This window comes from Protomyctophum parallelum, assembly GCF_964188405.1.
Source record: "Protomyctophum parallelum genome assembly, chromosome: 20".
NCBI classification, from domain to species: Eukaryota; Metazoa; Chordata; class Actinopteri; order Myctophiformes; family Myctophidae; genus Protomyctophum; species Protomyctophum parallelum.
In genome coordinates, this window is record NC_139718.1 from 8,770,048 (window position 1) to 8,796,019 (window position 25,972).

Sequence of the window (25,972 nt, forward strand, 5' to 3'; positions counted from 1 at the left end):
TGGGGTGTCTATCTTGCAAGTCTGAATTAACTGAATTATGATAATGTCTGAATTATACTGTACCATATACATACATCCATCCATCTTCAAGCGCTTATCCGTAGTCGGGTCGCGGAGGCAACAGCTCCACCAGAGTGCTCCAGACTTCCCTCTCCAGAGCAACATTTTGACTTCCTCCTGGGGGATCCAGAGACGTTCCAAGGCCAGTGAGTCGATGTGTTTCCTCCAACTGCGCCGTGGTCTGCCCCGGGGTCTGCTCCCAGTGGGACGTGCGTCGAGGACCTCCCTAGGGAGACACCCGAGAGGCGAGAGGCGAAGGAGCAGCGGTTCTACTCCGAATACCATATACCATGTACCATATACAGATTGGTTAAAATAACATTTTATGCATTAATGTAAGTTCCAGATTGCGGCTTTAAATTAACTGTAAACAAGACCTGTGGTTCAACCTTGAATTACAAGTTGTATCCTCATTGAATCCATGGCTTACAGCCCTTGATTAATTGATTCCAATGAAACCTGGAAGTGGAGCTTGACATCTTTTGTTTCGTGAAAATGGAGAAAAAAGAAGGTAGGCGCATTGTGGCCACTTTGTTTTACAGGGATAGCTTTTGCATTGTGTGATTAGGTGATCGACATATTTCTCTGACATCCTTGTGTTGGACAGCACATTTGCAAAGTCTTTGCTGGTCCTAATGAATATTGAGTGTTCTATCTCTTTTGCCTTCCAATTAATGAATAGATGTTGGTAATTATTTGACCAGTGCCTCTCTCTCATGACACGTCCCATATCCATCACTAAGTTAAAAATAAATTAAAATCAATACGGCAGGCAGACTCTCAGGACGGTGTCAGAGCTTCCAATGGTGGGACCCATGCAGGTCTGAATAACAACTATTGATCCCCCTTGAGGAATATGCTGTTTTATCACCTCCTCCCACTCTCTCACATGCACACGCGCGAGCACACACACACACACACACACACACACACACACACACACACACACACACACACACACACACACACACTTTTTTAGTTACACACACATTTACTTAATACACAAGCATGCATTCATGCACACATTTACACACACGCACGCACACACACACACACACACACACACACACACACAAGTGTTCATTTCCCTCCCTTAGAACTATTGGCATCCGCTGACAGAACCTCGTTGTTTGTTCTTATCGGCCCGCCCCACGATAAAGAATGCAAAAAGATTGGGAAGCCATCGGAAAGTAAAAAAAAAAAAAAGGAAGAAAAAGAGGACAGAAAAAAGCAGGGCTGTTGCCGATAACAGCCGGCACCGATTTATATTTCAAATGTCTGCCTTGTGCTGTTGTCCCCTGCTCTCCCCTCTCCCCTCCCCGTATCCCCCACTGTCGTAGGTGGCCATTGTGTAAACAGCTCCTTGAAAAACAAATGGCTCCCTAAATCGTTGTAAAAGAGCCGTGGCAGCTCTATCCGACTGGATGCCCGAGAGAGAGAGAGAGAGAGAGAGAGAGATAACGTGTGTCAGCAAACATTGACTGGGCTTTATCACAATGAGGTTTCTGTGTTGCAGGAGCTAACAGGCTGGCCAGCTAATCGTCCTCCGCAGAGAGCATACATTCCTACAGGTCAGGGCTCAGGGTTGTGTGTGTGTGTGCGCGTGTGTGTGTGTGCGTGCGTGTGTGTGTGTGTGTGTGTGTGTGTGTGTGTGTGTGTGTGTGTGTGTGTGTGTGTGTGTGCGTGTGTGCGCGTGTGCATGTGTGCGTGTGTGCGTGTGTGCGTGCGTGCGTCTGCATGCATGCGTGCATGCTGTATACCTTTCTCTGCTGAAAGTAGTCTTGGCATGTTTATGTCCAAGCCGATTTGTCTGCTCAGAAGAAAAGCCACAACTTTGTCTTTGCTCACACTCACACGCATGTACACACACACACACACACACACACACACACACACACACACACACACACATACACGAACACATGCATTGCTGCCACACCGCTCCCCCCCCCCACCTCTAACACCGCAGGCTAACTTTGTATCCTGTGACCTGTGATAAGCCCAGTGGAAAAGCAGTGTTTGCAGTTATAACTGTGATGACTATTTGTTTACCCTTATCTAAGCCGGGCGATAAATCACGGGTGGAAAAGTAACATCTGGCGTGTTAGGAGTCACAGAGGAGGAGGACTGCTCCTTTTTTTTGATTATTATTTTTTTCCTCCTTCTTCTTTTTCCTCACTAAAGGGGGGTCATTCCCAACTGCCGGGGATAAGGTGAGAGTTTACTACTCAAGGACGGACCGGGGGAATTAAGTTTCACAGAAGCATGAAGCTTCTCTTAACAAATGACATCCGAGGCTAAGGCTCACTAAAAGCACTCAGGGTGATTCCTCTTTAGTTGTGAGGTTGGCCCGGAGGCGTGTTTTCATCTCAGTTCATGACTTGGGAGTCGTCCTCCCCCCCCCCCCCCCCCCCCCCCCCCCTCCCTTGTGTTTCTTAGTTCTTGCAGGGCTCTAGTTGTGGACAGGTATGCTACTATCTATACATTTCTAGTTGATTATTCTATCGATTACCTTTTCGATCACATAATCACATAATTGAGAAGCACTTAAAAATGCTTTACATATTTTTTTATTCATCAACAAATCAACAGGAAAAATATTCTAATTGATTTGTTTTATCGATTAATCTGATTAACAAACTACTTTACTTTGTACTTAAAAAGTGGCCATCACAACTTGTAGATCGGCTATTTTTTATTACGTTTTTTTTTTTCCAATGGCAATATCCTGAAAAAAATGGGTTCATATTATAATCGGGGACTAGACTATTTGACATTGAAATGCATCTTGAAAAATGGGGGTCGTCTTATAATCAGAGTCATCTTATATTCGGCACAATACGGGTAATTAAGATCGATCTACTTTTCTTTATGATTGATTGCATCAATTAGTTAGATTAGTTAGATTAACTGTTGCAACCCTCTTCAGGTTGGTTTCATTTCTCAGTGCAACTGCAACCTGTATCTGTTCTGTTGCACCACTGGCTCCAGCTACAGATCTGGTTACTTGTAGTTACAGCGCATGGCCATCAGATGTCAGCCTCCTCAGATGATTTCCTTTGACTCTGTGTGAAGAAGGCAGTGGTGTGTCTACTGTCTACACTGTATGAAATGCTCTGTGCTCATATCGGTGCCCTCCAAATGCTGTAAAGATTGAGTGCACAGTATAAGTGTTCACAATGCAGAATACATGCTGCTCCGTCAAAGAATGTATATGCCATATTGTGGTACTTTATAACCTACTGAATAGGCTTGTATTTTATAGTATGCTGTAAGTGTTAGAGCAAAGTGTGTTTTGTTTGTGTGTTCCCCTGTAGTGGGTCAACAGTATCCAGTACTTAAAAACATTGCGATTCACATTTTGAATTGCATAATTCCACCGGTATAATCCTGTTTAACCGTGGGGCTGGGGATAATTCCTGGGGAATCGCAGCTATCCTTATCGTATTTATCCAGTGATAACAGATTAGGGGGCGTTAAATGCAGTTTGCATACAGTAGACATAGCCCTGGTCTGCTCCAATGAGGTTCAGAAGGGAGGGGCCAAACTCTTCTTAAAAAAAGAAGCAAAAAAAGCAACAAAAAAAAAGAATGAAAATATGTGCTTCATTCTAAAACAGGAGGTGTGATTCCAAACCAAATGCTACAGTATAATGCATTTTAGCAAACAGCATGCACAGCACCTATATGTCCATTCAGGGGGACACTTAAATACTGTGCAAAAAACCGTGTGTGATTATTTTGCATGCCATGTTGTTTCTTCAAAGCTCACAGTAAAGATAGTGGCATAGGCCTATACTGCAATGCATACACACAAACCTAATTGTATTACTTCGTTGTGATTAACATTGAATGCTCTCTGTGTGCATGCAATGGAAGATCATGTGCTAGTACTGTATATTCTTATACGCTTGTCCGCTTTCAACGTGTTTGTCTGGCCCTTGCAGAGTTCCGTGCACTTTGACGTTCCCAACCCATGTTACCGCTTGATTCGTGTGCCTGGCAATGAGATGTTGCCACTTTACCTCCTGTACTCCTGTGTACAATTTCTTTGAAATAGCTTTTGGAATAATGCTCATGAGAGCACATGTACACACGCACGCACACACGCACGCACACGCGCACACACACACACACACACACACACACACACACACACACACACACACACACACGCACACACGCACACACGCAGCCTCTAAGTACGTGAGGGTTGCTGTGTGTTTCTGTTGCTTCCAGGCAGGGGCTTGTCTGAGGATCTGAGAGGCAGGCATGGAGGCATAAGGTGGGGACCTCTTCAGATCTGGCTGCTATTAAGAGTCTTGTGATCTGCTCGTGTTTACCTACCCTCACTACACTGGTACTGGGGGCTGTGTGGAGCATGGGACGGGACGCGGGGCCCTGCCTCTTTGAAGTGAAGTTGATCCCTCAGACTACGCTCCTGGTAATTGCACCTTCTCCCTCTATATATATCAGCCTTTGCCCCCACCCTCCCATGCCCCAATCTCACTCTCTCTCTCTCTCTCTCTCTCTCTCTCTCTCTCTCTCTCTCTCTCTCTCTCTCTCTCTCTCTCTCTCTCTCTCTCTCTCTCTCTCTCTCTCTCTCTCTCTCTCTCTCTCTCTCTCTCTCTCTCTCCCATGTACTGTAGTAGTGTATTGACTATTGAGTTATGCAGCTAGCAAGTATATGCTTCTCTCTCTATCTCTCTATCTCTCTCTGTCTCCCCTCCCCCTCTGTCTCTATCTCTGTGTTAAAGATTTAAAAAAAACATGTCCTCCTTTTTATAATTCACTCTACCACATTTTAATATTACCATAATTGAAAAATGGAAGCAAAGCAACGTGAACAGACGGAGCATTATAAAATGTCCACCATGTTAAGCGCCAGATGACAGGAGAAAAAAAAAGAAAATATATATTTTTTTAAAGCCATTTGTTTGTGCACTTACTCTGTCGATAAAGGAGCCATAATGACACTTGATGTGAATTCGGTTCGGTCTCTCTCTCTCTTTCACTTATGGTTAATCCATCCACTGTTGCTGACTTTCGCTGTGTTCAGTGGCGTGAGGCATGGAACACCTGTGTGCTATAGTAATTACTTTGATTATACCTTCCATGGGGTATTACAGCGGTGTGTAGAGAGAGAGAGAGAGAGAGGGCTCTTTTTAAAAACCTGCAGTGAATTTCAATTCTAAACTGGAAACAAGGGGAGCAAAATTGTTGTCAGGAATGTTCTGTCAACAGATAGATATTCATATGGTTACCTGCTGCGTGAGCTTCTGTGCGTCTGTGCGTGCGTGCGTGCGTGTGTGTGTGTGTGTGTGTGTGTGTACTGGCAATGCGTAAAGTACTGTATACTCCTCGTGTACTATTGCTGTGGTTCCCTAACACTATTTTTTTACTTACTCACTCACTCACTGCCTCACTCACTCACTCACTCGTGTGTGTGTGTGTGTGTGTGTGTGTGTGTGTGTGTGTGTGTGTGTGTGTGTGTGTGTGTGTGTGTGTGTGTGTGTGTGTGTGTGTGTGTGTGTGTGTGTGTGTGTGTGTGTGTGTGTGTGTGTGTGTGTGTGTGTGTGTGTGTGTGTGTGTGCGTGCTCGGTGTAGTGTGCAATTTTGTGTGAATACATTAAGCAACATGTTGGACTGTGCAGTGCAAGATTCAAACCCGCACAGCTTTTGATGGTTTGGGTGTGATGATGTCCATTGGTCTGAATCCAGACATGTGACAGTCCAGAGAGGCCTCATTGTTTATGCCCAATTTCGCTCCGTCATAATGATATGGTGTCTCGTGCCCAGAAATAGCCGATCTACAAGCTCACAACCCAGGCGCAGATGCGACGGTTATTGAGCTTGTAGATCCGCATTTATTTTGAGGAAGGGGGGGGGGGGGGGTACATCACCATTGTACGTCCAAGTATAAATCAGGCTTCAGATGCCAGGTGCCTGATTCGGAACAAATGCTCACAAACAGAAACACAAACACACACACCAGAGGGATTCCCGCTTGTGTGAGCGTGTCTGTGAGTGTGCGTACAGTATGTGTGTGTTTGTGTGTGTGTGTGTTTGTGTGTTTGTGTGTGTGTTTGTGTGTGTGTGTGTGTGTGTGTGTGTGTTAGTCAGTCAACTCCTCTTACTAGGAGCAGAGTGAGAGAGGAAAGGTACCCGACTGTGCCGAGGTAGAACGAGCGGCCATGGGCATCTTCTGCTTTCATGACACTAGTCAGAAAATTGACAAGCCAAAGCTGCTTTTTATTCTTCAGCCACAATGTAAATAGATCTCCCTCTACCTCTCATGCAAACACACTCCAGACCTGCTAACAGCACTCTCTCTCTCTCTCTCTCTCTCTCTCTCTCAGTGGTCCCTCTTGTCTAGTTAGAGGGCAGATCTACCTTTCTTGCCAGAAAGGAGAAACATATACTTTATCACTGCCACATATGGGGAATGGTATTTTTTCCCAAAGGGGAAACTGGCATGCAATTATAATGTTCTAGCTGCCCCAAACCACCTTCAAAAATATATAGCATCCTGTTATTTTGTTGTTTTCTTACTTAACATTTTAACTTACATGGTCAGTTACACATTACCATGATGTTGTTGCATGTCTAGTTGTCTACCATTGTTGTTTGTCCTTTATGGCGGATGCGCTCAACTGGGCACAAGGCATAATGGACAGCTTCAATAGAGATTTAACGTCCTACGCTGACTGACCACAGAACCATATGACCATGGTTTGTGTATGGAATTGATTGTATTGACAAAAAAGATGGTATTGGCCAAATAGTTTTAGCCTGGCATTGGCAGACTAATACAGATGAAGTTAGCTGGCAGATTCATCTGTTCAATGTTTTCCAATACGCTTGGTATTTTTGTAAAAAGAGGGAAATGACCTTTAGGTACTTTGTAAAGCAGTGAGTGCTGGTGATTTTTCTGTTTGTATGAAATTGTCTGAGCCGTGCACCTGCAGACAAGCTACTGGTTGAGAATCGCATTCTCTTATACTATAAAACTGTATTGTAGGTCTATTTTGAACACCTCACAAGGGTGGTTTGAAAGCGTTGCTGCAGCTTACAGTTATTACAGTGGGCTATATAACAAAAAAAAGGCATAAATACATTACATCAGGGCGGTTTTTCATCAATGGGGCTAGCTGCGGTATTTGAAAATAGGAAATTACCTTCGGGCCAACTGCATCTCCTGTCATACTGTACACTTGAACCATAACAAAGTCACGTTTTATTTAACTACAATGCAATAGTGTTTTGTAGCCAAATGTAAGCCACTTATCTGGGCTGTAAAAAAAGAAAGAAAAGGGAAAAAACAATTCAGCCTTTTTTCAAACGCATGCCCTGCATTGCTCTTATATTTACAGTCCAATAAATTGTCTTTTGTCAAGGTGTGAAAAGCCACAAGCGATCTGAAATTTGCCCTTGTGCTACAATTGGCCCCCGGGCTGGACTTTGGACATGCCAGCTGTACATACCACATACATACAGTAACATGCCTGCTTTACGATATATACACATACACATCTATAGTATTATCTAGCTTGTCCACATGCTCATTAAGTGTGTTTTTTAGACATGTATACTGTTGTAGGTTTGATATCTACGTTCTTAGCACTTGCTTGTTTTCTTGGCACTCTATATTTACTTGAATGCTTACCCTGCTGTTGGTTGACCAGGGTTCATGCCATTTACTCTTGCACTTTCGTTTTTCTGGATAAATTGCCGATCGTTAAACAACTTTAAATCCTGTCAGGCCCACGCATGTAGGCTCATGCTTCTCAACAGCAATGCTTCAGTTATACTCTGTCATGTCATGGCCTCGCAGATCTACATGCTGACAATGCTATGAATTGCAACACATATGTAGACACATGTAGCTTGTAGATCAGCTGTTTTCAGTGCGTGACACTGTCGTGCGATAACATCATCAACAACACTGAGCGAAACTTGTGGTTGCGTGTGTGAGCTCGCCATCCCAGCATTCTTGTAGGATTTTATACAAACACACCTGTGATTAGTTGGAGGTAAATTGCAGACAAAAATAAATTGAATGACTAAACATGCAGAATTAGAAATGACAGCACTCTGCGAGATGTCTGGAAGCAGTTTTGTGCATCTCGTTGAACTGCGGCAGCACGGTCCGTCATCCTCGCCAGCTCCATAACATCTGAGTGGTAAAGTGGGACAGATGTTGAGGGTTAGAGAGGCCCCCGTGGGGTATCCAGAGTGATGGTTTGGCAGGGAGCGCAGGAGGATAAAAGGAGGAGACAGAGAGGGCAGGACTCTGCTGTCATTGCACCCGACCTGATCCTTGCCCTGGAACCTGTTCAACCTCGCCTGGAAGCGATAGACACGGAAGACGGGCCCTGACATTTGTCGCTACTGCATCGCATTCAGAACAACAAAGCCCAATATGCTTCCCGTGCCAACGCCAGTGAGCGAGGCTGAGCTGGAGGAATGAGTCTGCATAGCATACTGTATGCTGTCAAAATCGAGGAATGGTTTCGTGAAAAATAACATCCCCTCAGAAACGTGGGAGAGCTTCAAAGGGAGATGACATTAAAGTGCATTCTGAAGTGTCCAGTTATAAACGCCAGATTCATCGAGGGATTGGATCGATAACTGTCCTTCGTGCATTTCAGGACATGCCTTTGAAGTATTAACCAGAAGGGTTTACTGTAGACCTTATGGTGTGTTTTCTTTGCCTCGAAGTGCTGCTCCACAGGAATGCATAAACCAAAAGTATGAAAACTTCATGTGTTTTTTGTTTTGTTTTTCACTGCGGATCCCCAACGGTTCGCCGAGCATATCTAAAACATGCAGCATCCGTTTGAAATGGCTCGGTTTGCTTCGGTCTCAAGCTTTCAGAGATTCACAGTAATACAGCTGGATGGGTTTGGTTTATTAGATGTACTGTAGAGTGTAGGCTACAGGTTTCCAGTTTGAGTATAAACAAGATCCTGACCTCTTAGAGGGGAAGTGCTGTTTTGTCAGGTACACACAGCCATTTCATCCCTGGATGTTGTATAATTGCAGGCTGCAGCTGTCAGATCATGGCCATCGTTCCACACATTTTACATTTCATGCGAGTTTACATATACTATGCTTCTTCAGGTGGAAAATTGTCTTCCACATGATGCCAACAGGTGGACTCATTACAGTACATAGTGAACATAACAACCATGGCAATCATCCCCCTTCTCAGCAATTAGCGATGCTGATAATTGATATGCATCTTTGGAAGCCATGTTTGTGTATAATGTTTCGCCTGCTGGTCTTTTTGAACACCAACAAAGATTCATGGACACATAGCTTATAGTCCTATAGTCTCCTAGACGGCGACATGACAGTTTTCTGCCCCATTTCGGCCTATAGTTTTATTTATTTTTAAATATATTTTTTATCCCACGATTTTGTAACCCATTTTTCACCCCTGTGTCAATCATCTAATGTGATCCTGGGCTCTACACACCCTCCGCCAACCTGGGGAGAGCAACGGACTTAACTCATGCTTCCTTCATGCTTGAGTGTCCAAGTTGCTCCTTTACACCTGACGGGGGGGAGTTTCCCTGGTTGGACGTAGCGCGTGGAAAGGAACACGTTATTCCAACCAGTTCCTTTCCCCTCCATCAGGCGCCCCGGCTGGCCAGGGGGAGGCGGCCTATAGTTTTAGACAGCGACGGAGGGGCGCCGTCTCAAGCGAACTTGAGCCACGAGAGACACCACGAGTGAACTAAAGCAAGTTGCCGCGTTGAATGTTAGCGAAGTTCACTTTAGTCGACTCAGCCCCGTTCGAGTTGTGACCTGATAGGCAGAGAATAGCTAATCTTCGCCTCACCCAATCACAAGCTATGGCAATCCTTCCAGACCCTCCCTTCGTGGGGCAGACCAAGGGGCCAGCTAGACACTCCAATGTTGAAGCGCTGGGCCCTAGTGGTAAGAGGAAGGACTGCAGGCGGACCCGTGGATTCATGATGAGGAAACCCCGTGCAGCTGAGCTTTAACATTGAGCGCTCCGTTGCACTTCCGCATTTGACCTCCAAATTTTGGAGGTCAAATTTAATACTCTATGGGGCAGACCCTCCCTTCACAGGGCGGAAAACGGGGTTGCCTCCTAGACAGTGAAACCAGAATTCTGAGCCTGTTTGTTTCCTGTTCCAGGTCACGTTTCCCGTAGCTTTGTTTGATTAGCCCGGCAGCAGATTTAAACCGGAAACACATACAGCATGAAGGTGTCATGTGTGTCATTCAGTGCACATTCAACTCAGTCTGAACTGTCTTAGGTCAGCCTTTAGCCTCTGTCACAGTCTAGACACTCCACAAAGCCTGAACCAAAAGTAATATAGAGCCTGTCTTGAAATCAAACAATTGTACAGTTGCTGAATGCTGAATATAACATTACATATGTCTGTCTCTGTCTCTGTGCGTGTGTGTGTGCGCGTGTGTGTGTGTGTGCGTGCATGCTTTTTATTTTTTATTATTATATTATTTTATTTACAATCCTACGATCTTACTTCTAAGTTAGTTAGTGTGGGCCAGCAAAAACCTACCACTTTTCAAATCGCAACCTTTGATTGACTGGTAATACAACCATAATTGACACAAGAAATGATCACCGAGACATTTGAATGACAGCAATTTGAGAGCAAGATGAAGAGAGGTAGACAATGAATATGTATGAGGAGAGGGAGGATGACAGTAGAGATGATGTACAACTGGTAATCGAATGCTGCGCTACACTGGCATGGCTATACATAGCAATTTCACTGCATACATTGCTAGTGGTGTTAGGGCATGCCTACTGGTAGAGATTTGCACTCTACTATGAGTTCATGTTTATATTTATAACACAAAAAAGTGTATTCCTCTTTAAGGAGGTGACTTTGGCTTCACTCACACGTTCACAACAGATTGTTGTATAGCTGATGCATGAGACTTGTTTACTGATGCAAGCTCGCAATTCATTTCCAATGGGAGTCACATGGTTTGACACAACATTTTTGTTGGTGTGAGTGAGGCCAAAGGCCTCACTCACACCTTTGCATCTAGCATACAACATTGTTGGATGCTAGATGTAAACAAAGGCCCCAATGCATTTCCAATGGAAGTCACATGGTTTGACACAACATTTTTACATGTTATTGCATGTTATTGTATGACCATATCACTCAACATTGGTTTGTTTTGTTTTGATGCCCTGCAGCTTTGTGTGTACGTGGGACTTTTAGCGATGATTTGATTGGCTGATCGCCTCATAGCAATGATTTAATTGGCTGAGCAAAGTACACATTGAGGATGAATAGTGAGGGCAGAATATTGAAGACGGCAATTGTGATTGGCCGGGATGACAGGAAAGTGAGGACACCAATTGTGATTGGCCGGAATGTGATGATTTATGATGATAAGAGTGCCCCTCACTTCACACGAGTGTGATTATTATTTTTCTTTGTTACAATGTAGGCATTTAGCAGATGCACCTATCCAGAGTGACGATAAGCAAAGCCAGTTAGGAGGGAGTTACATTAATGTTTTATTATATTATATTATATTATAAGGAGCGAGACAGAATCCTGGGTGAGTGTCTACTTTAAACCACTGCACTAAAGTTGGAACGTGCAGCCGAGACAAAGGACGTTTTTTTTTCTTTTTTTTAAGATATTTTTTTGTGGCTTACGCCTTTATTGATTTTTTAAGGGATAGACAGTAGGCTGACAGGAAACGGGAGAGAGATGGGGGGATGACATGCGGTAAAGGCCGTGTCGGATCCGGGAGTCGAACCCGCGGCACACCGCGACTGGATCACCAGTCCGGTGCCCAGACCGTTACGCTACGGCCTGGGCCGACAAAGGACGTTTAACCTAATTGAGCCATCGGGACCAGGAACGCGCTGTTCCTGCCGTTGGATCACGGTCGTTTGGAATCTTACTCGAGACTGACAGAGACGTCGCTTCTGGTGAGATCATTCCAAACATTGTCCTTGTTGGATTATAATAAGGGGTACCCCGAACTTTTGCGACTCCATTTGGAGCGGACTCTTCCTTGCGTTCTGTGCGGATTACGAGGACTGTAGTGCGCACGCACGGTGAGAAGAGTTCCAACACGATTGTTATTATTTACTACTGTGGGCGGGCAGTAGCGTGCTGCTAACGCCACACGAACTGTTTATAGTTTATATTTGGCTGGGGATTGGGACTCATTTGGGGTTGGGAGGGGGTTTGTTTTCGCGATTATTGATTGTTGATTTCAGTTGTTTCCCAATGTAAACTGTGCCTATATTATTACTTGCCATTCTCTTGGCTTCTATATAAAATAACCCGACGGTCTCGTTGTTTTTGTCCTTTAGCAATAATTATCCTTTCAGTGTAAAAGGCCGATTGTTACACAGTCACCGACATACGCAGCCGAAAACAGTACTAGCGCTCTGCTCGCGCAAGTAACAAGTAGAAATGCACTCTGTCGAGATGCCAACTTGTGCGCAAGCAGAGCGCGCCATGAGGTGCGCTCACCACTGCCGTTTAAATTTTGAAACGTACTTTAGTCACGTCATCGAGAACAGCGGTTTCTCATTGGCTGGTGGAATGTACCGACATACATACCGAGCCCCGATCGCCGTTCTTGGTCCCCGATTGGCCGAGCGATGGCGGTCATACATACTTGGTCCCCGATTGGCCGAGCGACGCCAACGACATACGCAGCCGATTACAGTACTTGCGCGCTCTTCTTGCGTGAAGTTAAAAAAAAAAGAAAAATCGGCTCCGCAAAATCAACACTGGTCCAAATATGGGCTCAACTATCCATGACGTCAGGCCACGGCCCTTTTTAACCCCATCGTCTGGCTACACTCATTGTCACTCACCACGAATCAGTTACAGGTTTGCGAGTGAAAATGCCCATGTTTAAACAGATGTTCAAGCTGTTGTTGCTGGGCTGTGTGTTGACACTGACAGTCATTTCCCTGCAGGCTGCGCCACCAGCCACACCGCCCACACTACTACCATGCCCCGACATCTCTCCGCTCCACGTCGGTCCTCTGAAGGTGGAGTTCGGTTCCAGGGTGAGCCTCGACCAGACTCTCAAGCAGAACCCCGACGTTGAGCCCGGCGGCCGCCATCGACCCGGAGGCTGCGTGGCCTCCCAGAAGGTGGCCGTGATCGTTCCCTTCAGGGACCGAGAGGAGCACCTCAAAGTCTGGCTCCACTACCTCCACCCCGTCCTCCAGAGGCAGCAGAACGACTACAGGGTCTATGTCGTCCACCAGCACGGAGACGGGACGTTCAACAGAGCCAAACTGATGAACGTGGGTTACCGCGAGGCTCTGCGCGACGACGACTACGACTGCTTTGTGTTCAGCGACGTTGACCTGATCCCAATGGACGACCGGAACATCTACGGCTGCTCCGGCCAGCCCAGACATCTGATCTCCGGCCTCGAGAAGTGGAACTTCGGGTTGCTTTCTGACTACGGCGGTGTGAGTGCTTTGAGCAAAGAGCAGTTTTTGAAAGTCAACGGCTTCTCAAATAACTACTGGGGCTGGGGAGGAGAGGACGACGACATTTATGCAAGGATTTTGTATAAAGGTATGTCCGTGTCACGTCCCGCTGGAAAGGTGGGGCATTACAGGAACATCCCTCATCCCCCAGATAAACTCAACCAAGCCAACCCGAGGAGGTGGGAACTTCTCCGTGGCACCAGGCGGAACATGGCGACGGACGGGATCAATCATCTGTCCTACAAGGTGGTGAGGACGACGAGGGAGCCGCTGTACACCAACGTCACCGCGGACATCGGCAATGCTCCTCCTCCATAACACCCAGGCAACAATACACAATCCCTGATTGGTCGAGGCAGTTGTGACAAATGCACATACAGTAATGTTATTGTATTTATCTGCTCGATCTATGCATGTCCTTATATAGGTGTGATAAGTGTGCATGTGGAAAACTGTGAACAGACTTTTTTTGACAGGAGGGAGGGGGAACATGACAGAGAGGAGCTCCGTGGCGCCAGATAGGCCTACCGTTTAAACCAAGGGTTTTCAACTGATTATGAACCAGGGACCACCACCCTGACTGAGAATTAACCTGGGGACCACCACCCTGACTGAGAATTAACCTGGGGACCATTGTTGTGTTGGGAGGGGGGATACCGTCGTGGTGTGGGGGAAAGAAATTAACCTTCCATATTAAACTCATGTTGCTGTTCATTGTAACTTACTAAGAGTAAGCAGACACTTGCGGTTGATTATGGGCACATTTCTTTATAATGGTGACTCAACCAGGCAATCCGGTATGGTTTCCCTTGAGATTCTAACTCACTTTTCTGTGGAAGTTCAGAGTAGACTTCCCAGTAACTGATGACATCGACATCATTTGTTTACCAGATAATTTACTGCATTGTTTCTCAACTTGTGGTCAATACAATAAATTCAAATACGAATCTTCACTTTCCTACATTACTAAATGCATGGTCAGGGACCACATGCAACACCTTTACGGACCACCAGTGGTCCACGGACCACCTGTTGAAAACCCATAGTCTAATCCATTGTAGAGTGTACACATACAGGAGCTACTGTAGTATTAACTACTGGAATGTTTACTTTGAATGAGAGCTGACTCCAGGACAACACTCGGGCGAAGCCACCAGGGAGTTGTCTATGATAATAGTGAGGTCCTGCTGCATGGGGCAGGACTTAACCTGGGAAGAAGAGAAGCCCAGTCTTATTTGCGTTCAGCTTGAGGTGGTGGGAAGACATCCACTGTGAGATGTCACAGCCAGACATGCAGCGATGCATTGTTCCGCCTGAGTGGCAGATTAACTGTGTGTGTCTTTGGCATAACAGTGCCATGACAGAGCCAAAATATTTAATGTACAGGGAGAAAAATGAGGGAGCCAAGTACGGGGACCCTGGTTAGGAGGGTGCGGGGGATGAAAGCGAACCTTTCAAAGAAACCTGGTACGTAGGTCCGGTCAGTCTGGTATAGGAGTACTGTAGTTTACTGTAGATTTAAAATAATAGTAGAGAGAGTTAAAAGTGAAATTTGATGCAAATACACAGATCATCCACAGATAATTTGGTGTGGTGTGAAAAAGGGAAGGTGCCAAGAACAGACCCCTGGTGGACCACGGTCAACAGAGTGTATACGGTAGAGTTTAAGTGGTTAAGTAAAGGAGCAGAGTAGTTTTTACTGAAGTACTTACCACCCTGCACTTCACTGATGCATCCAGTAGTGACAAGGAATCAATAAACTAATAGCAGATAGAAAGTAGCTCAGAGACTTACAGAATACAGTAGTGCAAAGGAGGTTTTCACAATTCACTGAGAGAACACAGATTGTCTTTACATTGTTCTGGTGTCTGTTCAATACAATTGTTCCCTTGTCAGACAATTAACAAGTCATAAATCAAGCAATGCATATTTAACAGGCTTACTTAATAGATACTATATACTACTATTTAAATAATGTATAAATAATGAATCAATAATGTATCAATACTGACATTAACATATGTTAATGCTATTTCTACAACATGTACATGTACGGTTGCATGAATTAGCGATAGCCTGAACCTAAGATACATGTAAGGCACTGGTTCTCAAAATGCGGTCCAGGGACCCCTAGGAGTCCTTCAGGTTGTTCCAGGGGGTCCCCAGATAAATGGTGAAGGGTAGGAACTAAATGGAAAGATTGTGTACAAATGGTACACTCTCAGAGTAAAATTAACACAAGATTTTACAGGGTTTTCGAGAGATAAAGATCATATGGGGGTCCGTGGCCTAATAATGCATGTCATACTGGGGGCCCCTGAAGTGAAAAAGGTTGAGAATCACTGGTGTAAGGGACCGGGGTCTGCTGTGAAGGAGCTGCTCTGTTAAGTGTTATTGTTGTGGTCTGGACAGCTGAGGTTTGACTTTCAACGTCCATTTCCAGCCTGCCTGTTTGCGGCAAACCCGAGGGCTTGCAGATGTTGTGCGGGGGCCAAAGGTTGCCTTCGGGGCATTTAGTTCACTGTTCTTTGTTGTCTACCTCTCACTCCGTGAACCAAACCTCTCTGGCCTGGCCTCCCAGGTTCAACCACGGCGCTGACCTCCCCCCCCCCCCCCCCCCCCCCCCCCCCCCCCCCAGCTTGTCAACGTGTCAGAGTGCATGCAGGCGTGCTGGAGAGAGGCGAAGGACTGAGGCGAGGCAGAGAGACACATAAAAGGCATGTTTGTTGTGAAGACGGTGGTCAGGGATGGCCCTCTAAGACATTGTCCATATTATGCTCGGCCTGGAGGAAGAAAGGCAATCCGGTGGAAATGAAATGACCCCTCTAGACCTGCTGTCATGTGACATCTTTGTTTTCCAAGTCACTGATCTCTATAGGCCTATACGTACAGTATACTGCACTGTACGTATATATGCAGCCCAGACCTAGCTCGGCAGCATACTGAGCATAGTGTAGCAAATAACAGCTTCCTCTAAGTCTTAGGTTATTGTTTTGGCTTGAAAATCAATTTCCTAGCCAGTAATTTACTATTGTCTTGCACTTTACACTCTCGCATTTATATTGCTATGGCTCAACATGTCGATGCCCTCAGATTTGTTTTAGGAAATCTGCATTTTAGTGCAGCCCCTGGCTTAATCTCTACCTGCTAAGCAGAGACATGAAGGCTGTTTTCATATAAAGTGCTGTCATTTTTCTTCGAGAAAAGATATTCAACATTACATTAGATCCGTTTGTATGTGAGAGTTTATGTACATGTTTGTAAAAAAAAAAGGCTTTTTACGACATGGCTCCTATAGGAGACAGCCACCTAGAAGTGTGTGAGTGAGTGTGTGTGTGTGTGTGTGTGTGTGTGTGTGTGTGTGTGTGTGTGTGTGTGTGTGACGATGGACACAGATCCATCGTCCTCCCTCTATATTTGGGCATGATGTCGTCAACATGACATCAGACATCCACAGGGAAGCCAATGCTGGTATCTTTTGGACGAAGAAGCTACGGTAGGCTCGCAATCCTGTAGCATTTAATGTGGACTGTCACTTCTGGGAGAGGAGTGAGTGTTTTAACTTGTGCTAGAACATCTTCTGGGGGTTAAGACTCCCCCCCCCCCCCCCCCCCACCCCATTTATGCTCTGCAATTACTCACAGTACAACATGTACAGATGTTGCCCGGGCCAGTAGGGACAGATGTAGCGGTGCCACTAACCAATGTGTGTCCCCCTCTCTCCGTCCTGCTCAAGTCGCTCTCCAAACAGGATTAGTGCCAGCTTAAATGTGTCAAAGCAATTACAACAATGACATCACGTGCTTTGGAGGTGGGGGGGGGGTCGAATCTGTAAGTGTAAATGTCCATGCAGATCGGTGGGCACCTCCCATTGTGTAACTCCATCTGCTGTCTGAACCACCTTATTTATTTGATTTCTTCTCTTTTTTTTTGATGGTGACAATCACCAGCACCCACATTCAAGCTCAGGCTGATTTCATTCAATGTTTATATGCAGTCTAAGGAATTCTATTGCCATGGTCTGCTGCACAATCTGATTACAGAGACAAATGGACTTTTGCTTCAAAACAAACTGAACACTTTAATCAAATTAAGCCAACTGTGGCTTTCTTAACAACCGCTGCTCATGGCCGGTAGTGTGTTCTACACACTGAAATCTTCATTGTTAATTCATCTGTTTGTTAACTCTGGGAGTGTAGCAGATTGTTAATTTATCCGTTGTTTAACTCTGGGAGTGTATAGCAGATGTTACAAATGTCAACCAAATGACCCCGTAAGGGAACATTTGGTTTACATTTAGTTAAATTATCACTGAGGATTTTACTGTGTATGCATCAGGGCCTCCTTGTTGTGCGCCCGCTACGAATCTTTCTTTGATGTGTTCTATTGGGGGGGGGGGGGGGGGGGGGGTGGGCTGGGAAGTAAGTTCATCAGCTGATGAAAAATGAATTGATGAAAAAATGTACCTCGTGTGTCCTGGAAAAATACATCCATAAGCCACTTACGTAGATAAGCTAAGTGGCAAACCTTACTCACTCTTTTTAATATGCCTCGCTGGTACTCAGTGGAGAGAGAGAGAGAGAGAGAGAGAGAGCAGTACAGATATGATGTACCCTCTTGCTCCCCCTCATTAATCTTAATAAAACAATTGACCCCGGAATAGCTTATCCATGCCCTGGACCATTAGGCTGCATGACCGAGGCTTTAAATATTAAGCAGGCTTTGTAAAATTTGATAAAATGTTTCGTAAATGGCATAAGGCATCATTCGCTTATAGGTTTTTTTTCCCCCCTTCTTCTCCTTTCTCTTTTTTCTTTCCCTTACATTTTGTGTTTGTGTAAATGATAGATATGTTTTTATGAGGCGGAATGCTGTTTTAAGCAACATTGTGGTATTGACATTTGCCTTTAGCTTGCATGATTTAAGATGGCAGATACATGCAGGCCCATTAAGCCTTTACCTCCTCCTCTACCTTCCACGTTCTAATACTTTGACGTAATCTTGCGGTGGGATTTTATGATTTAGGTGCTTCAGTCAGGGCCTTCAAAGATACTGCCCCATTTCTGGTGCATGTAATGCAGCGGCGTGATATTTCTCTCCCCTTTGCCCCCTGCAGACTGTAACAACGCAGCACACTGCACCACGCAATATACAGTAATTTGGCTCTGATTAAAATTTCTGCTGAGCTTTGAAGCCCATACTGGTGTTTGGTGCTGAAGTGGTCTTCCTCGTCTGGTAAAAATTGAAAGCCTTTTCATCTCGGAGGGTTTAAAGGGTCAAAGGAACACCAAATAACCCTCCCTGTTGTGTTTTTCTTTTTTTTCCCCAGCAGAGGCTCGTAACAAACTGCACCTTTGTCGGACGCGGCCTCTTGTCAGGCCAGGGTGGGGGGGGGGGGGGTTGTGGACTGCCCTCGGGTTCAGGCTTTGGAGACCCTGTCAGCTTCAAAATGGGGTCTGCTTTATTTCACCCCCTGACCCCAGGCCCAAAAAGAGCCACGCAGGAAAAACAGAGAGATATATGATACATCAAGCCTCCAGTGGAACTCCGGGGCTCGGAGATGAGGAAGCAGCCTACAAACTGCAGACTGAGCAGAAAATGAATTGGCTTATTGTTGAGGGATTTTTAATGCCACAATCCCTGTTGTGAGGGGATTGCGGCCCTCTGCGGTGTGATATAAGCGAGCTATTTGGTACAAATTTAGCTGCTATACGTGTCAAGGGAAAGGTAGAGTCTTGTTTTCCTGTTTTGAAATGGTGAAACAGTCTGGCACCAGCTTTGCATGTCATTTGCACCTTCCATACTTTCAGTCATGTATGATGGAATAAGTACAGTAATTATTCAGTCATGTATGATGGAATTAAGTACAGTAATTATTCAAACAGATGGTGATTGGCTCGTCCCATTCTTTGTAATATAGTCGATAAACACATGCTGACAGCATGTATATCAGTGGCAGTGGGCCTGTGTCTTGTTTACAATATTCACGTTACCTTTCCATGGACGTATTGCAGTTTGAGATTACATTTTTCCTATATGGCAGGGGAAGAGGAGCATTCCTTTTTGTTCTGCTTATGTGTAAGGCTTTACAAATCACTTTAAAACAAGGTAGATACTGTGACCCTATGCACTCGCATAGCAAACCTCCCTGTTTGTGCAGGCAGTCGCAGGGACTACTTCATGCAGAAATTATTCTCGTTTTGAAATTGTCATTAGGAGATTGTGTTGTTGACTGTGATGTTCAAAGATCTAAACAGTGGGTTGCACTACACACATCCAGGTTGTTGCTGGTGGTGCTCCACACGGTTCAGCTCGTTCAGAGTGACAGTTCAAAATAAAAAGTCGACTGTACACCAGCAAGTGTTTAGTTTATAAATAAAGCAGTAAGCCACTAGAGGTTGCAGTTCACCTAGTATTTTATAATGGCCGAGAGGCATACACTATACAGTAGGTAGACATGAGGTGATAGACAGTCTTTTTTGAGGGGCGCTAATGTTTGTTTAGTCACAAACATTAAATGCCAACAATAAAGAGAGTTTAATGTTTGTTTTACATCACCATTACATCACCTAATCATAGCAATAACATGAGTTAGACTTTAATATACATATTAGCGCCCCTCACTTCACACAGGTGTGATTTCTCCCAAGCAAACACATATAGAGCAGTGGTTTTCAACCAGTGGTCCAGGGACCACCAGTGGTCCTTGAGGAGGTTCCAGGTGATCCCCAGCTAAATGATGGAGAGTTGGTAACCAAATGGACCCTTATAGATCTTTAACTCTATACGGGTCCATTTGGTTTCATCTTACGCTCTCAAGAGTTAAATTGTTGATAAGCATCTGCATTACTTAATTTACAAGAAGTCTACACAATAGAATGTAGAATAATTGTTATTTTGATCAAAGTTTGCCTGTTATCATATCAACAAATCATATCCGAGAACGAGAACAAAATGTTCTGGTTTGCGAGGGATGGGGCCTGAAGTCACCCAGTCGTAGTCCTATGCGGGGTATGCTTAAAAGCCACACACAGCCAGGGCTTATAGAGCACCGAAGTCTGACGTCACTTTCAGTAGAGGGCGTCAGTCCCCAGGTTCATGTATTTGTTTAGTTGCATTGAAATCGCCATAGGAGGATTTTTAGATTGCTTCATATAAGAACTGTGTTTGAAAAATATACATGTCATCCCGGCCGCTTCACTCATATGGATATGAAGAATCAACTGACTGAGAGAAAACGCTAATGTTACTGCTGCTGAATTAGTTTGATTTTCGCTAGAAGCAGACTGTATCATATATGAGTGACTGACTGTTGCAAACGATACAGAGACACCTCCGTGACAATAACGCCGAGACAGCTTGTTTATTTTTGGACCACAACGCTTATAGTAGACGATATCAAGATCACCCCATGTTATTCTCCATAGAGAAATTACTTCCGTGAACCAGGGGAATCGAAGGGATGAGCGAGTTACGTCAGGACTTCGGTGCTCTATAAGGAAAACAAGCGCTCCCCTTCCCTCATCCAGCAACAGATACGCTGGATCACTAGAAACAAATAACACACCTTCCTGTAATTGATAAACTGATCTAAGGAGTAGATTATAGTCTCGGGTCTTTTAGTACACTAAATGGAAACCAGCCAATCGGAATCAAGCATTGGGACTACATGTGGCGTATTGCTTCAATATAATTAAGCATTGCCTTTAAAATCACTTAAGCCCTTCTGAACGGGCACCATTTTGGTGTCAGCATCATGTTATGCTTTAGCTATTGAAAAATAGCAGATCTACAAGCTCGTATCGCGCCACCGAGTGGCGCGATACGAGCTTGTAGGTCTGCTATTTTTGAAAAATCGAAGAGCGACTGACATTTCTAGAATCTGATCTCAGGTCAGAATGGGTTAATCAGACAGTGTGTGTCCCGGCGGAAACCTCGTATGAATCTGATCTCAGGTCAGTTAAAATCACTTAAGCCCTATAGATCTATAACAAATAGCAAAGATATCCAGTCTACAAGCTCACAGCACATCGCAATCTACTTATTTAGGTATTCTTTAAGTTTGAAAAGTTTCAAATTCTTTAGCATTTCACCTAGAATGACATGACATTATAGGGATGCCAGGAAGTTAGTTTAAGTGATGTTTTTCTTTGGTTAAGAAGAAAAAGGAAAAAAAGATGTGAAAAGGTTAAAGCTCTATTATTCTGATAGTAATCATTGCTATAGACTAGAGTTTGTTCAGACACAGGAGGCCCCCATCTCTCCTTAAGTAAACAGAAAATAAATGTTCAGGTGGGTTGGCAGTAACCATTTATCGGCTTCGATTTTATAGTTTGAGATCTTCCAATTTTGTCTTCTCATTTTTTGTTTTGGTTTCATGATCACTTCCAATTTCACTTGTTTAGTCTGTCCTCGAGTTCTCTGTCCTGATTGGATACAATGTTTATTGGATAAAACTTGAAAATTAAATGTATTTTCTGTTACTAAAGAGATGGAGAGACAAGGAGGCCCCTATAACTGAACAAACACTCTATTAGCAACGATGACTATGAAAATATAAAGCTATTTTCCACACAAAATATAGTCTAGTCAGTTTAACAATTCTGATGAGACAATTCAGATATAGACAGATATTTAATAAAAATATAACAACAGCCCCCAGAATAGTTAATACGACTGGCACATTTTGGCTGTCCCATCCATTTCTCCATGAGAAATGGACGGGACAGATTCTCATGCGGTTGGTTCCATGCACATCGAATGAATGAAATTGATTGACTTGGAGATGTTGCTGCATAGCCAATCAATCTAAATAGGGACAAGCCAGGGGGCGTCCATGGGGATGCAGAGAGGAAGGGGGCCTCCTATTGTTTGGGGGGCCCCTATGTCAGCCGGTCCTTGACCTTGGTTACCAGGACCCAGCACTCAGGGCCTGGGTGAGAACGCCTGGACGAGTGGGGCTTGGGTGCTCAATATGGGAGAGCCAAGCTTTCAAGCTCAGGGTCACGGGGTCAGCATCAATGCTCAGGAGTATTAATGAGTGACCTTCGGAAAACAGTGTGTGTGTGTGTGTGTGTGTGTGTGTGTGTGGGGGGGGGGGGGGGGGGGGGGGTGGGTGTAGAGTCAGGGTGGGGGGGGGGCTAGGGAAGGAAAGGAGGGAGGGCTGGAGGGGGTGAAAGGCAGAGAGAAAGCTATAAAGCCCTGAGAGAATGGACGCTGAGACCTGTTTCTCCGAGATAACGGAGATGGGCCTATGAAAATGCATCCATCACGAGGCCACTAAGCCGGAGCCTTCTTTTGTGCACCCATGTAGCCCCCCATTCGACTGAGAGAGCATGGGCTGGGGGGCGGATGGAGTGGGGGGGGGGCACAATCTGTGGAGATGGAGACAGGGGTTAAGGGAGGGAGGAGGAGAAGAAGGGGTGAGGGGGGAAGGGTGAGGAAGAGGAGGGTCTCCCTGGTCAGCCCATGGTGCGGACAAGTGAGGGGAGGGCGACGCTCCATTGCTTATTCAACAGGGAGCAGATCTCACTGAAGATAGAGAGGCCCACCAATCTTTTCAATGGGGGGGTTCGGTGGAGACGCGGCTATCACACACACAGGAGATTTCTAATTTCGCCACTGAGCGCTTGGCTGAGGGCTATGTGACAGAGGGGTCTGGATTAGCAGAGGAGAGGAAGGCGGGGGATGGAGAGAGAGAGAGAGAGAGAGAGAGAGAGAGAGAGAGAGAGGGGACAGCCAGTGAATGACGAGAAGAAGGGCTTCCACTTCCTTGTCTTTCTTTTTTCCAAAGGGTTTTCAGGCTCACATTTTTTGAGAAAAAATGAGCATCAAATGTGTGACAATAAATCTGCGTTTGTTTTGTTTGCGGAATCGATGAAGATGCTTCTTAGGGGAAATCTACAGCACGACTCACTACAATGATTTATTTCAAATCATTGCATCGTGGGGAAAAACATTCTCGCCTTCATCATGTTTTACTTTGAAGTATCACTTTTTTGTCATCCTTTTTTTTTTTTGTCCTCCAAAAGCACTATTACAGTCATTGTCTCTTTAAACATCTCTACCTTTCGGCGGCGAGCTTGTCATCCACTGTGCATCTCTGTCTCTCTTTCTTTTTTTTTTTTTTTACATTCTGAGATCAATGCCATCTGCCGGGGTGGAGGAGCAGGGAACGTCTGCTCAATGCTAACTCGTCTCTTCCTTTTCCCCGTCGTCACCCTGCTGTGCTCTCCTCTACACAATTTCCAAGAAATAATTCTCCCTCCCTCCGTGGCCCTGCAGACAGACAGACAGACAGACAGACAGACAGACAGACAGACATTAGAGAGAGAGAGAGAGGGAGGGGCGGAGGGAGGGGCGGAGGGAGGTAGACACTATCATTGTGTTCCTGCTGATTTCTCTGTTCTGCATGCATTGGAAGTGGCACGCTGTTCGTGCTCACATTAATGTGACTGCCTTCTACTTTTCTCTCTCTCCTTTTCTCACTCCCCTCAGGCTTTTTAATTTTCACCGGTCCATCACATGGCTTCTGTCCATCCCGGAGACAGATGCACCATAGGGGCTTTAAAGCGGAGTAATGTATACATTATTCATATCACTCCACAAAAGGTGCTCATTAAACTTTACATGGCCAATGGAGTAGACAGCCATAGATTGGAAGTGTTCCCCACATCACAAATGTCACAGTGGATCGACAGCGAGAGGAGGGAGCGTTGCTCTGGGTTTTCGGTTCGAGGACGACTTTGATTTAGCCGTGGGGGTTATTTGCATCCAGTAGCGTTATCTGATCCTCCCTTCTCGATTTGCTGTCTATTGTATACAGGGCCCACTGAACTGTGGAGTGGAGTGACGTGACGCAACGTTAAGAATTCCCCGATACAGATTCAAATTTCATACATGATATGTAAAACAACGTTCTGTAGTTACAATGCAATATTCATGTTTAAGAATTTATTCAAATGAATTGACATGGCTCTGCTGAGTATGCAGTATACAGAATGCTCATATCTTATTTTTCTATCCAGCTGCCATTTGTGCCACACACATCTTTGAAAATGGATTGAATCAATTAAAGAAATGACCAGATATAGAACCGTGGACTTATAAGCGGTTTCAAGTGGTGTTAGCTATCATACAAGAAGTTACTCTGGGTCAGACCCGGCAAAGCCAGTAGATCTATTTATGCATAAACCCTATATAACTCAGCATCGAATGCATCTTTAAATCTGCCTAAAGCCCTGCAGTGTCTGTCAGAACATAAACACGCGAGCAGAGAGCGGCCCTGTGGGTAAAGTCCTCCAGTATTGTACATGTTTTCCCTTACCTCGGTCCGGGGTCTCAACAGAGCATTCATCTCTTAATAATACAACATTTAACCCTCCTCTATAGTCCATAAAAGACTTGGCTGGCAGGTACAGTAAGCTGGTGGGACTAACAAAAGCTTGGCGCTGAGCTGAGAAAAACATCCACATAGGGAAATGAGCTGTCATTACAGAAGCAAGGCAAGGTACGAAGCACTCCGAAGATGCATCTCTGTATGTACTCATCTCCCCCGCTCCCCCCAAGGTCCTCTTCCACTCATAAATATATAATTATGCCTGTCACCCGCCATGATGATTTCTGTTTTCATCAGCTGTCAGAAATGACCTGAATTACCCATCACTATTTGACCCAAATGCGGCCGTCAGATATATGTTAATCACTGCTTACATAACCGCTCGGCCCCATTTCCTTCGACTTACGGCGCCACCGTGCACAGGTGCCCCCTAAAATAGCACCTGTAACCAATCGAGGGAATTGGAGAAAAATGAATGAAATAAATAAAAAGTGAAATAAGGTAGTTCCATCCATCCATCCTTCCATCTTCAACAGTTTATCCGGAATCGGGTCGCAGGGGTAACCAACAGAGGTTTCCAATCCAGGTTTGCCTTTCCAGAGCAACATTAGCAACTTCCTTTGTGGGGATCAAGGCCAGTGTGGAGATATCCCCCCATTCTGGTCCTTGGTCTGCCACTGGGTGTCCTCCCAGTGGGACGGGCAGTGAGGACCTCCCTAGGGAGACGCTCAGGGGCATCCCCCAGTGGGACGGGCAGTGAGGACCTCCCTAGGGAGACGCTCAGGGGCGTCCCTACTCCATGCCCGAACCACCTAAGCTGGCTCCTTTCAAAGAGCAGCGGTTCTACTCCTTGAGTACGACTCTTCAGTTCTACTCACATATGACTGAACTTCTCACCCTGTCTCTAAGGGAGAGGCCGGCCACCCATCTGAGAAAACTCATTTCAAATTAACCTTGACTTTGACGTATTTTGGCGGGAGACACTCTGCGCTGTATCTTTTTAATGTTTAACATGACAGAAGGGAGAAAAACAGAAAGAATATGACGTCCTGTGAAAGCTATGACCCAAGCTTATCT

The 25,972-nt window shown here is 45.1% G+C and overlaps 1 protein-coding gene across 1 annotated transcript; it reads left to right on the forward strand.

Moving 5' to 3' along the window:
- Positions 1-12,954: 12,954 nt before the first annotated feature.
- LOC310878528 (beta-1,4-galactosyltransferase 1-like) lies at positions 12,955-13,875 on the forward strand (the record flags this gene model as incomplete). Its single annotated transcript, XM_083792858.1, has 1 exon — positions 12,955-13,875. One exon carries the CDS (start codon positions 12,955-12,957, stop codon positions 13,873-13,875), a length of 921 nt encoding a protein of 306 aa, XP_083648984.1.
- Between the last annotated feature and the right edge of the window lie 12,097 nt (positions 13,876-25,972).